Source organism: Motacilla alba, chromosome 7, assembly GCF_015832195.1.
Source record: "Motacilla alba alba isolate MOTALB_02 chromosome 7, Motacilla_alba_V1.0_pri, whole genome shotgun sequence".
Lineage (NCBI taxonomy): Eukaryota > Metazoa > Chordata > Aves > Passeriformes > Motacillidae > Motacilla > Motacilla alba.
In genome coordinates this window covers 11,145,125-11,158,460 of record NC_052022.1, presented here as the reverse complement: position 1 = coordinate 11,158,460, position 13,336 = coordinate 11,145,125, and the positions used below count along the sequence as shown (strand labels likewise).

Genomic DNA, 13,336 nt, shown 5'->3' with positions numbered 1-13,336 from the left:
TTTTTTGTAGAGCTTGAAGATGTGCAGAACAAAAGACATCATTGTGGGGCTTTCCCCTCATTTATATTTTTAAAATTTTTGGTGATATTTTTTTCCATCTAGTGTACTCTTTTTTTCCTTTCTTCTCTTCTCTTTTTTTTTTTTTTTCTTTTTTTCCAGAAAATATCCATAAAATACTTTTTATTCCAGAGCCACTTTGCAGGCAGCACTGGACACCTGCTGCAAAGCAGGGATTGTGTTATTCAAGGCAGGTTTTGATGTTGCCAGAAGGTTCATAGGCTCCTCCACTGCCTCCTGTCCTGTGGCAAAGAGCACAGGTGTTGGGCTTGGCAGTGCCACAGAGCCAGTGATGGATCTCAGTCCACACTTTCAGCCTTATTCAAATGCTGAGGCAGAGCAAGCAGGGTTCAAAACTGACATGAAAATTTGTGGGGGTGTACATTTGATCTTCCAAAGAGGTTTTCCCTTCCAACCATGTAGCTCCCATTTTGGGAGGGACTTCCCCCTCCTCTCTTGGCCTGCCTCCAGTGTTGTTCTCTTGAACAAGTCAGGTTTTGCCCTACAAAGCCACAAGTGTTGCCATCTTCAGCAATACCTGGGAACTGCTGAAGTATCCACGTGATCTGAAGGATCGCTGGTACAGTTAAAAGGCAGCTCTTCCACAGGACAGGATGGTCATTTCGGGGAGGAGACACCTTGTGGGAGCCTTTGTACTGGCCCTGGTGTTGAGGCAGGCTTCACCACAGAGGTGAAGGCTGGTTAGATGGCATCATCATTGGCTGCTGTATCTCACCTAACAGCTGCTTGATCCATGATTAAAGTTTGCATCTATAGGCAGACCCTGACAGTGGTTTCCCCAGGTCCAAACCCAGTCTTTTCCTTTAGCATGTGCATATTGGGTGACATAAGCTCATCTCCCTCTTCTGAAAACCCTCTGCTTGTCTCCCAGCTGGGCTCAGAGCAAGCAGTAGGTGGATGTATTTTTTTGGAAGCATAAAAAAGATGAGAGAGTTTGGCCACTTATTCACCCTAAAAGAAAAGGAAAAAAAAAAAATCTCAAAATACTTGTTTTTAAAATACAAGCAAACCTAAGCCCTCTTTAAATTGGTGTTCTTTGTAGCAGTTTTAGTAATGTCTGGTTTAAATATTGGGGAAGGAAAGGTCTTTGAAAAAATGGTCACCGCAAAATATATTTTCCTCACCTTGTTTGTATAATATTCTCCTAATTCCTTTTAAATAGGCACAACATCATTTAAAGATATTTCCTACAAAATGTAATTACTTAGAATGGAGACCTTTAATGCAGTTATTAAAAATCAATGACTGCATTTGTGGTTTTAAATTATACTGTTTAGGATTGTTTGTGTTGAGTAATGCCTGCATTGCTTCGTATTTGCATAATATGCTCCATTTTTCCTCCTCCCATGGAGAAAGACAAGTTTTGTGTCATTTGCTGACTTCTTAATGTAACTCCAAAAGACTTTATAAAAAGTGTAGTCATAGTTGTATATATGAACCATAACAGCCAGTGTGGGGAAAAAAGAAAGCAAGGCAATAATGATGCAGTGCCAGCTACTATATCATCTGTCTAAAACACCTCTCATCAGCTAATCACAGCTCTCCAAAAACCTTGATTCTGGATTTGGTTTATATTTTAAGCAAGCCTGAATTTTATTTTAAGAAATTTTAATTTTAATGTATATTATTTGCATTTCAGTTTCAAAGACAATTTTATGTACACATCAAGCATTAAAATAGTTTTCTCCATTGAATTCTCAGTGCAGCTGCTGATCTGTTTCTCTCTGCCAAGTTCATTGTTAGTTTGCTTTGTACTGAACTTCATTATGTGAATTTATGTACAATGGGATACTTCGACCCAAAATAATTGCGTAAGGCATTGTATTGCCAGTTTCAGTATCTTGCCACTTTGTATTGCTGGTAAGATCTCTGGATACAAATACTAGCATTTTCCAAAAATTGATATGCAACACTAGTTGCTTGCAGCTCAGATTGAATGTTTTCAGTGTAGCATATCAAGAATATTCTAATATTTATGAGCACATTCAGCAGAAGTTTGCTTTACAAAATCTTTTCTAGTGCTTCATGGCAGACACTGTATATGGTGGCAACTCCATAAGCTGATGACTGTATTTAGGTTAAGCAGCACACACTTTTATTTTCAGGTTCAACAGACTGAACATTGTAAACACATCTATCTCTCTGTCCTCATCTACAAAGCACAGACAAAGAGAGGTGTTAATAATGTAATACTGATTGGTTTAGTATTTCAGTTGAATTTCTAAGATGTGCTTGGTAAATGTAAGGCAGGGGAACCCAGAAGATAAAAGAGTGGCCTGAAAACATTAACCTGCTTTGGGCAAATCATTATCCCAACTCCTGCTGTGCTTTTCCCACTCATAAGATTGGAATAATGACCTTTGTTTTGCTGACAGCTTCCTTAACTTCAGAAATAGAAGAGCGCTTAAAGAAGAACTAATTTAGGGGGTTATTTTCTTTCAAAAAACAGTGTTTAACTGTATACAGGGCTTGAAATTTGGGAAGAGCCTTTCAGGGTTGAGTATCTATGAATCTGGGCACTTTAGATATCCACCAATAGCAAACCTCAAATGTTGTGTAATTTCCAGCCCTCTCCTCTTTCATTTCTTGAAGCTTACTCAGTAATTTTGTCATTTCTCAGTTCTCCAAACTGAACGCTCTGCTTTCAAAGCAAGTTCCACTTGCTTTTCTCATGAGAAGAATGTAGAACAAATAAGATTTGATCAGATTTTTGGTTACTTTCAAAACCATATCATGAGATAGCAATTTGATCAGTGTGTGCTGGAATGGAAATCCAGGCAATGAAACATATTGATGTTATAAATGTGCACTACAGAGACATCTTTCTTCTATTGTGGTTTTTCATTGCCATAAGTGAATTACAGTAAAATTTACTGTCTTACCTTAAGGGAGTCACATTTCTCATGGAAAAATTAAGGGTTACTTCTCCCATGACTTTTCTTACCATGGCCAGTAGCAAGAGTTAGATTATAGGGAGGTTTCATTCTACTTTAATGGACTTTAGGTTTTGCAGGAACTAACTTGAATTGTTCAAATTGGTCATGGGGATACTGAAGCACTGAAGTCAACAAAGCCTGCATCCACATGAGGCATTATCCTTTCACTTCGATGTTTGGAATACAGTTATAATGGGCACTGACAAAGTGCCCTAGATCTCCATAGGTTTTGCTTTAAATTGTGTGCTGCTTCCAAGAGAATATATTCCATTGTATTTACTCTCCTGTTTATCTCTATAAAATTTGTGTGAGTTTTGCCTGAGTGTGTCTCAGAAGAGAACTGTTACAAAACACACAGAGTTCAAGAGATTCTGGCAGAGGACTTTGGAAGGAGATACCGAACCACTTGCTTGCACTTGATACAGTATTTCCTGTGTAAATTTATCTGAAAACTGTTTCTTTTAAGAAATGGTAATATTTCATATTCTTTGCTAAAAATCACCAAGATACATGTGCCAATGGTTGATAAGAACTAGTCACATCAGCTGAGGTCCTTCCATCAATTTCCTTTGGGTTTTCATCTGTCGTTGTACATTTAGTCATGGTATAATTTAAGAGTAAGTTGCTAAACATGTTGCAGAACATCCTGGAAAATTCTGGAAAATTATTTGTATGTCAGAGATAGTTGAGTCTCCTTCTGCTGCATTGCAAGCTCATCTGAGGACACCAAGTGAAGGCTGTCATTTAAATCACTTCCCTCTTTGGATTCCTAACTTTCCCCCCACCTTTTTTTTTTTTTTTTTAATTGGTAGAAAGCTTTTGCCAAAGCTTGAGGCAGGGAGAAGAGAAAGTCTTTTTCTGGGATGTGGGCATGTATTTGCCATCCAGTAGCTCAAGGCCTGTAGGAGATAAGCCAGTCAGGAACCTTCCTTCTTGCTACTTTTTCTCCTCTTTTTGCTAAGCCACTGTATCACCATCAGTCCCAAGTCATTCAACTGGTAACATCTCTAGTGCTATTATCAAGGCACATTTTATTGCTTGCTTCCTTCCTGGCCAGCAGAATGAGTGCTGAGGGAATAGCAAGGGTTACCTCATACCTCAAGCATGAACATGACATGATGAAACATGGCTTGAGCCTCCTGCTGCAGCAGCTCCTGCCAGTTCTCTGAAACAGCTGTGCTTTGGATGGGGTTTTTGCCTTTGCTGATCTTTTTGCAGTGGTCAGCTTGAGAAATAGCTGCTTCATGCACACAAACATATTTTAAAATATTTCAATTAATATCATGTTTTAAGAAACCTAGCCCAGTTCCATTGTCGATGTCCATAGCTGCTATTGTCTTGGATTCACAACTTTGCACATAACTTCATAGGCAATTAATTAATTCCTTTTCCTAAGAAAAAGTGATTTTTTTTTATAGTAGTAGCATGACACACTTCTCTAGTGTATGCCTATCCAAGTTGTTATTCTTTAGGACATAATGTTAGCTTCTTGGTGAATCATCTCTTTTTTTTTTTCTTTTGTCAGTGCTTTCAGATCCTTATATTCATTTCCAAGGACTGTCATTAAGATTGTCTTAATTGAAAGCACATTTGCTGTAACTTGAGCAGCTGTTCCTCTGCAGTGTAAAATCATGGTAGTTGTTTGTGTTCGTTCAGCACAAGGTCTCTGTGATGGAAAGCAAATGGTCCCTGTTAATAGGTGGTATCTCCCTGCTGTCCTGTCACCCACGAGCTGGAATATGAGATACACTCTTTAGTGTGCGAAATAAAAAACAAAAACCACTTCTGAACTCTCATTTTACTTGTTTCTGGGACTTACTTTTCTAGAACTGTGTATCTTATCTTTGAGTTCCTGTCTAGTTGACTGGTTGGATTTGTGACTCAGTTGCTTAAATTACTGGAATAAGCTTGTTTGTATAGCACTCAGGATAACCCTGGGTGATTTACAGATGCATGAGATAAAAAGCATTTTTAAATGTGCCATTTAAAGAAGGCTTTCAGATGTGCACCTTTTCCTCATTTTCAGAGCTTCTTTTTGTGGTTTCCCAGTTAGAAGCTATCATTTCCATTACATGTTAGAACTTAAATTGGCATCAACTGGATTCTGTATTCTGACTGTCCTTTTGGTGTGACATTTCTGCTTATTAATTCCAAAGATGTGTGTACCTGTGCCTCTCCACAGACCTTCCTCTATCAGTACTACCTGTGATCTCAGCTGAGGTGCTGTCGTTGGGATTCAGCTGCCAGTTCTTGGTGTGCACACACAAGGCAGGCAATACTTGGGGGCAGCCAAAGGGTGATGCCAAAGCTGCTTTGCTCCTCTCAGTGTGGAAGTGTGAGATGTGGGCCAGTGGGTGTGTTCCTGTGAGTGTTGTGACAAGAAATTTGAGGGTGTTGTTTCTAAGGTACAGAGTTACTGCCCTCGTTCACTTGTGGTCTGATCATCTTAATACCTTACAGTGAGTGCTGAGCAATGATGTAATTCAACTGGCATATTTTAAACTAGCAAATCTAGTTTGAAGGCTGCTTCTCATTTTATGGAAACCTTGGCACCTACTGTATTAAGCAAAATCTGAAGTCTTTAAATGGCTGCTAATTTTTGCTTTCATCTCAATGACTCTATGTTCCTGGAAATTATATGTCTAGACATTGTTCAGAGGTATGATTTCTCTTTCCTGGCTGCTGCTCCTTCTGGAAGATGTTTCAGCCCTCTTGCAGAGGTGCTGCTTCTGACAGTCTGTTCACTGCTCCACTTGAGTGGCGCTGTTGTGGCTTTCAGCAGCTTCTCAACTATTTCCACTGTTTGAGTTTCTGATACAGAATCACAGCTCGGTGCCTTATCTTCTTTGGGGGAGGTTCTGAAAATGTTCTCTAGAAGTTACAAGTCTATCTATAGACATCTTCAACTGAGTGTAGTAATAAGGGGCAAATGTTCATTTGTCTTAAGAGATTCTTCTATTTCATTCATGTGTTGGTCTCTCAACCCAATATAAAAATTTCCAACCACTGAGTGTGATTGGAAATTCTGGCTACACCTGACAGCAGTTAGAGATTTAGAGCAATATGCAGCAGTGTTTGAGGTAAATGGGAGTTCAAAGAGTGGCTCATGAAACTTTAAATACTGGTGAGGACTCGCAGCAAGAATCTATGATCTTATAACTAGGGAATCAGGTCTTCAGTGTTAGCTAGAGGAGCGCATTAGGAAGAACATCCTAATACTGTATGGGGTTTTGTCTTTCCTCTCTGATGACTCCTGGACGTATCTTGCATCAATTTCTTTGATTTATTCTGCAGTTTATGACAGGAGAATTCAAGAGTAGGAAAAGCTACCATGGTTTTTTTGAGGGGGTTGGTTTTGTTTGGTTTTGCAAGTGTTTGTTTGTTTTCCTTAACAGCTCAGAGTACTGAGGGATGTTCAAAGAAGTGGGGCCAGCTCTCCCTCCTTTTGACAAGTCCTCTGTTGAAAAAGAAATGTCCTTGTGCCTTGGAAGCAAACCACATGAAACAGAGGATGTAATAGATAGTCCTTTCTGCTGCTTCTTAATCCCTTTATTTCTTTTCCATGATTTTTTATATTTTAAAAAGCTGGTTTTTAATTTTTTTTGAGCTGAACATCTCCTGCTTCCCAATAGTTTTTCAGTTGAAAACTTGAGCAGTGCTTAACAAAAGATGAAGTAGAACTGTTTCTGTTCTCCCCTTTCTAAGACAAAAGAGTGTAAATTAAACTGAAATATGTACACATATATATATTTGTATGAAAAAAATTTCTAAGGATTTTGTACCATAGAATCTTTTCACTGCAGCAAAAAGACACGATAAATAATTCATCTCTGACTTCATACCACTTTTGTATTTGAAATATTTTTCTTTAGGTTTTCTTAGTATTTTGATGGGAGCCTCAGAAGTTATTCCAGAGTTTTCTGGTTGTTTAAAGCCTTCTGATAATTTCCTTCTTCTTTTCACTTGGTCAGTAACCTCGGGTTATTGAGGTTGCCAGTCAGGAAATCTTCTCTGTCCAAGACAGCACTAAGAAAAAACTTACTTAAATTTCTAGACAGATACTAAATTTTCATGAAGTTTTGTGGTTTGGTTTGGTTTTTTTCTAATCCAGAAATAGCCATAATAAGTGTATTAAAGGATAATATAAGCATATTAAGCTTCTGTATTAAGTACCGTGAAGTATTTGACAGAAACTGTAGAACAAAAGAGCTGAGGTTGCTGAAGAAATGTCACATTTTTCTCTTGGTTTGTCCAAGAAAAACAATTTGTTGTACAGCAGCAAATAATCTGCATTATCAAATCTGTCCCATTCCTGTCAGGAGCTGGGTGCCCTTCATTTCCTTTTGAAGCCAGAAGGGATTCAACATGTTGCAGCTCAGGCTGTGCTGAATGCTAATGTCTTGATAGCTGGTAGATCATTAGTATTTATTTGTAAAATGGAGGCAAAATTAGTTTTGACCTTTAGAGCTAAGTCAAAAGGTTTATCCATGTCCATTTCCATTTTGGTGCATTAATTGCTCCCTGTCCTAATTGTGTGTAGGACAATATTTTCTGTTTGTTTCAGAGGTAAATTAAGCTGCAGGTGATGCTTTGCATTCATAATTTTGTTGTTTGTTTTACTTACAAGTGAAGTCCAAATCACTGAATGTGTCTTCATGGATTCTGTTTAAATAAATAGATAAATAAATCAATCAGTATTTCTGTTTTTTTTTTCCACAAATCAATGCATGCATTCTTCCTAAAGCTAGTGGGATGTGATGTTCTTTTTGATACCCAGAGGATAAAAATAAGGTTATGCATTTTTTGGTTATTCAAATAGTATTCTTGGCAGCTCTGAATAGGAGGGGAAAACACTGGTATGAAATTAATAACTGTTTTTGTTTCTGTCATAGCTACACTGTACACATCCTGCATTTTGCTGGGCATATTCCTCAACAGCAGCGTACCAATATTCTTTGAGCTCTTTGTGGAGACTGTCTACCCTGTTCCAGAAGGAATAAGCTGTGGAGTTGTCACCTTTTTGAGTAATGTGTTCATGGGAGTGCTTTTGTTTTTCCTCACATTCTACCATACAGGTAAGCAATATTTGCCACTTGAAAAATTCAATACTCCATAAGGACATACCTTTGTCAGTAAAAGGAAGGCTTTGCACGTACAATTTCTGTTAATAACCAAATGTTTGAATCCAAGCAAGGGCAGCAAGGAAGGAGAATTTAAATCATTCTTTTCTATATGCATGCTTATAAAAATAAAATTTCTTAGATGCAAGATAATTCTGCTTGAATCTGCTGTAGCCAACACCACCAAGGTACACACTGTCACCATTTTATAAAGGGCTGGCTAATGTGACCATTAATAATGTTTGTACCTCTGGGTGGTGAGAACCACAGTAAAGCTGACCCAATCTCATGCTCTTGGGTCGAGCTGTATTGCCCAGGAGGGGCAGAGCAGAAATGCCCCATTTAAAGCCATCTCTGCTCAGTGGGTCAGAGGTCCCATGCCCAAAGACAGAACAGGCATTCCTTCAGGAAATCCCGTGCCTGTTCCAGCTCAACAGGATTTCACTTCAGGCTTTTGTCAATTCATTCAGACTTTCTCGTTTCTCAAGTATTATTTGCTTCCTCCTAACTCATAATCATAACTTAAAACTTGCTGTTTAGTAGACTATAATGCATGTTATTACTCTAAGCTGTAAAATAAGAACCCAGCTTGCTTTCAAAGGGAAGTGGTCCTTATTAATGGTTTTCAAAGACGCAGACTTTTTCTTTGTATTTTGTCATTATGGTAAACATTTGCTTCGTGGTGTAATATTTGTAAACCATTAGAAAATGTGAGCTTTTATGTATTATTACTTCTTAAGATGTTGTATTTTATAACTAAGAGGAGAGTGACAAATTTCAGATTGAATTCTGCTATAAATTATCAAGGTTTCAACCTGGGGCAAATTTTCAGCATGGTTTGTCTTTCTGCCAGGGAATTGCAAGCAGGATGACAACCTTGTTCCAAATTGTGGTCTGTGAACACAAACGGAGAGAAATTATTTAATTTTTTAATACTGATGCTGAACTGTATCATTGTAAAATCTGAGTGCCATCTGGACTAGCCTGGTGGTGTGAGAGCCAGTCTTTACATTTTAAAGTATATTCTTGATATTGATTGGTGTGAACTCTGTTCACACATACTGTTGTTTCTGACATCTGTACCTGAGCTGGAAAGATGACACAGAAAGTTCAGAGAATCTTTTTCAGTGTTGGGCATTACATAATAAATGAGGATGGGGAGATGGTGTCTCATTTCTGATTAAAGAATTACAATAGAGGACTCATTCCCCCATAAATAGGGTATGTGGGACCATTGTTTGTCTGTCATGTTTCTTTCCCTATGAGATGCCAGTAAATGCAGGTTAGGATAAACCTGAAATTGGTATACCCATACATTTAAAATATTTTCCCTATTTCTTCAAAAGGAAAGGAAATAAAGTAATTTGTGCTTAGGAAAATCCATTATTTGATAGAAAGTATGAGAGAGTGTGTGGTCACTGGGGGGGATCAGTGCCAGAGCTGCTATTGGCTCCTCTGATTTTAAAAATCCGTTAGAAGGTAGATAATGATCTTAATCGTTTGCTTTCATTTGATTCAAATACATCCTGTAATGGCATTTAAGAAGCTTACAGATAAACCAGACCTCAGTCAAATTCATCTTGTTCCCTTGGTCTTTCCTTTTAGGCCAAATAATCTTCCAGTAGTTTTCATTCCAATTTCTCTTTTTCTCCTTGTACTGATATTGCAAATGCTGTGAAGGACCCAAACCCTGGAAGCTTTCCAGTGCACTGAAGATTTTGGTTCAGCTAGCAGAGAGGGGATGTAAACCTACCTAAAGTTCATCCTTGCTGCTAGTGCTGTGCCCCAAAGCTGCAGCCTCTGGATGAGGTTTCCTTTGCCTTTTCTGCAGGGATATCCAAGGGAGAAACAAAAGGAAAATGACCTTTGGCTTCACATGATTGATGCTTCCCTGCATCGCCAGGGCTGGCACAAATTCTAGATCAAAAACGACATGAAGCATTCCCAAGTTAAATTTCATCTTTTAGGATATTTGAGTTAAAATCTGTTTAATCCAATTAAGGAGGAATGCTGTAAGAAAAATAATAGCAAAGCATTTGCCTGTTGGCTTCTGGCATCACATAAGTCTTCTCCAAGCCTAGGAAATTTTTACTATGGTTTTAATAATAATACTGCCTAAACAAATCCATAAGGGTTTTTGGTGGATCAGGGAGAATGTTGTTGAAAGTTACTGGTTCTGAAAGGTTGATTTTTCAGGCTTTCTGACTGTTGTCCTTTGCCTGGTTTAAAATAAATCATGCTTTTTCTTTCTTAAATTGCACATTTAAGAAAGTAGCTGTGATGAAGCCTTGATTTTGATTAACTCAGATTTGATTAACTCTCCTGGAAGGAGAGTTCAGATTCTGTAAAATTAAATAATACTAGGAGAAATAATCATAATAGTAATTATAATAATGGAAAATTTAAAAAAAATTACTAAAACACTATCCAGTGAAATGAATGTTTCTTTAGTAAATTGACACATGTAGGAAAAAGAATTGTGTTGTTTGAAAAAAAAAGTGAATCAAACTGCTAATTATTAGTCAAATATCAGATGATAGAATTTCTTGAGTACAGGACACAGACTTTTAAGAGCAGAATGTTATGTTGAACAGCTAAAAGAGGCTTCCAAGGACCTGTTTTTTGCAATGACTTTTAAATTGAATTGATCCCATTTGCACAAGTTTCTTCTGAGGAATTGGTTTTCCCTCCTTATACAATGTAGCAGGTTTGATTCAAAATGAAACCCAGTTTCTTCCTGTGCTTTTAATTTTAGTTCTCAATCCATAGAAATCAAGGGACTAATGAGCAGAGTCTTTGGAAGTGGCTTATTCTCCATTAGCAATGATAGGTTTTTATTTTTTTCCCCCGTTCTCTTCATTGGCAGGTTGAATAAGGAGGATTTATGTTAGCTGGAGGCATTGGATATATATTTTTATATATATATATATATATATATATATATATATATATATATATATATATATTTATATTAATATATAATTTGAGGTGCCCATGGAGGAGGCTCACAGACCAAGGTAACCATGGATCCATTGATCAGGAGCTGTCAGGATGTTGTCAGAGCACAGCGACTTCCTTCAAACCTGCCATCAGTCCAAGTTTGGGTAGCTTTAAGCACAGAACGTGTTTGGGAACTGAGGCTGGGTCTCTGTTCTGCTTTACAGAGTTTTCCTGGTTCAACTGGTGCCTGCCAGGGTCGTGTCTGCTCAGCCTGCTCCTCATCCTGTGCTTCCGCGAGTCCTACGACAGACTCTATCTCGACGTCGTCGTCTCCGTGTGATCATGCCGGACTGGTGAGGGCTTGGAAGAGACTGGAAGTCGGCTTTGCAGTCTGCACATCTGCCTGGATTTGCACAGCTGAACAGCAGAAAAACAAAGAAATTTCAAGACTTAATCGTGGCTTTGTTTAGAGAGGGTGAGGGATGGGTCGTTCTTACGTTCAAGACCATCTTGATTTGCCATAAATGTGGAACTGGAGCGGTGATGGTGACACCAAAATGCACAAAGAGAATCTCTCTGCTGTCCAGCTCCCTGTGCAGGGCTGGGGCTCTCTGTTGAAGAGGCTGTCAATGTAGCAGTGAGGTGTATGTTGTGTGTGTGTGTGTGCCTGTGTGCTGACTCACGGTTATACACACCAGGGTACCAGTAATCTTCAGAGTCTTCTATCAGAATGCAAATAGGGAATAATCTTAACAAAAGGAAAAAAAATAAGAAAAGAAAACAAAAATCTTTTCAAGATCTCTTTAAAATCACTAGTCATTTATGTTCATTAAACATTTAAGCTAAAATTATTTGATGCTTGTACACTACATTTACATTCTAATAAAATGGGTTCTGATATAAGACACTGGTACCAGGGTTTTTAGCCATACTAAATATCCCAAATAATCCTTGCAGTGTTATTAGAGGTGTATGTTACCACCCTGGAGCACAAGTAAACAATAGCTTTAGCTGCCACTGAATCCCAACCCGCACCCACAGTCACCTCTGAAATGCCACCATGGTTCCGTGTCTCCTGAACAGGGAGCATCTGTGGTGTACTGGAGTGTCACTCTAGGTAAATGTTGCTGTTCTAAAGGCCACCACTGTGTCACCTTTCCATTCTCCATCTCTAGTACTGCCTTTTTTACTGTTTGTGCCACTGAATACTGTGGGTGTGGATGTCTGAATCCTGCTAGCTCTCTCCTGATACTCTAAGGTGTGTGTGGTTTTAGGATTAGTTTATGACTGAGGGTGCCTAAACAATATTGTTTGTAACCCAAGTCTGGAGAAATCACTGTTTCCTAAAAAAACCTTTCTAGTTGAGGAGGTGCATTGATGGCGAGATGACAATGAGTTTGACAATGAGTAACTCACGAGTTCTGGCATAATATGGGAAATTAATGCCAGCTCTTTTTATCAGTACTAATCTGTGGTCGTTCTGGCCCTTACTTGAACATAAATATTAAAGACACTTTGAATAGTTTTTTAACTCAATTTTTAAACCTGCTAATGATTTCTTAATTATATTCTTAGAGTTCAGTTCAGCATCATTTAAAATATTTCCGTGTGTGTGTGTGTGTGTGTGTGTGTTCTGTGCTTTGTGTTACGGGGGTGTGTTTGTGTGTATGGGGGCGTGCATATTTATATCAATGTATACACAAATAAAACTTATATTATAAGAGATGCATATATATATATATATATATAAGTTGTGCAAGGGTATGTGTTTCCCTAGGTTTGCTCCAGGTGATCCTGTCTGGGGAAGGTGATGTGCCCTTGTTTGTAACCAAGCCAGTCACTGCCGTGAGTGGGAATGCATTGTGCACGGTCTGCGACAGGGATTCTTTTCAGGGAATGATTTCCTGTTGTGGCAGAGGGTGGGTGCACGTGTTGGAGGAGGCTCTGCATCTCTAGAATTTTAATCAAGCACCCTCTGCTCCTGTGTGGGGCTCTTCTTTGCCCCTGGGGCAACACCAACACGGTAAGCTCACTCGATAAACCCAGAACTACCTTTCAGACACGGATCTGTTCCTTCTGCCTGCTCTCCTTTTGCAGAGCGAATACACCTCTAAGACTTAACTCAGGAGTGTATCTGTGCAGTAAAATAAAACAAGCTGTTCCCTGCTTTTATGTTTTCAGAGCAATTGATGTACTTACTGTAGTAACTGAAAATGGATTTAGCTCATTGCCTGTATCAGCTCATTATAGTCTTTCTTGTCT

At 38.5% G+C, this 13,336-nt stretch overlaps 1 protein-coding gene across 1 annotated transcript in view; it reads left to right on the top strand.

Annotated features, from left to right (window-relative positions):
• The window catches only part of SLC49A4 (solute carrier family 49 member 4), a 65,488-nt gene extending 52,246 nt beyond the window's left edge, over window positions 1–13,242 (top strand). The window contains exons 8-9 of the mRNA XM_038141858.1: window positions 7,907–8,089; window positions 11,299–13,242. Coding sequence (XP_037997786.1) covers window positions 7,907–8,089; window positions 11,299–11,414 — 299 coding nt within the window. The 3' untranslated portion in view covers window positions 11,415–13,242. The remainder of the gene's footprint in view (window positions 1–7,906; window positions 8,090–11,298) is intronic.
• Window positions 13,243–13,336: the final 94 nt, after the last annotated feature.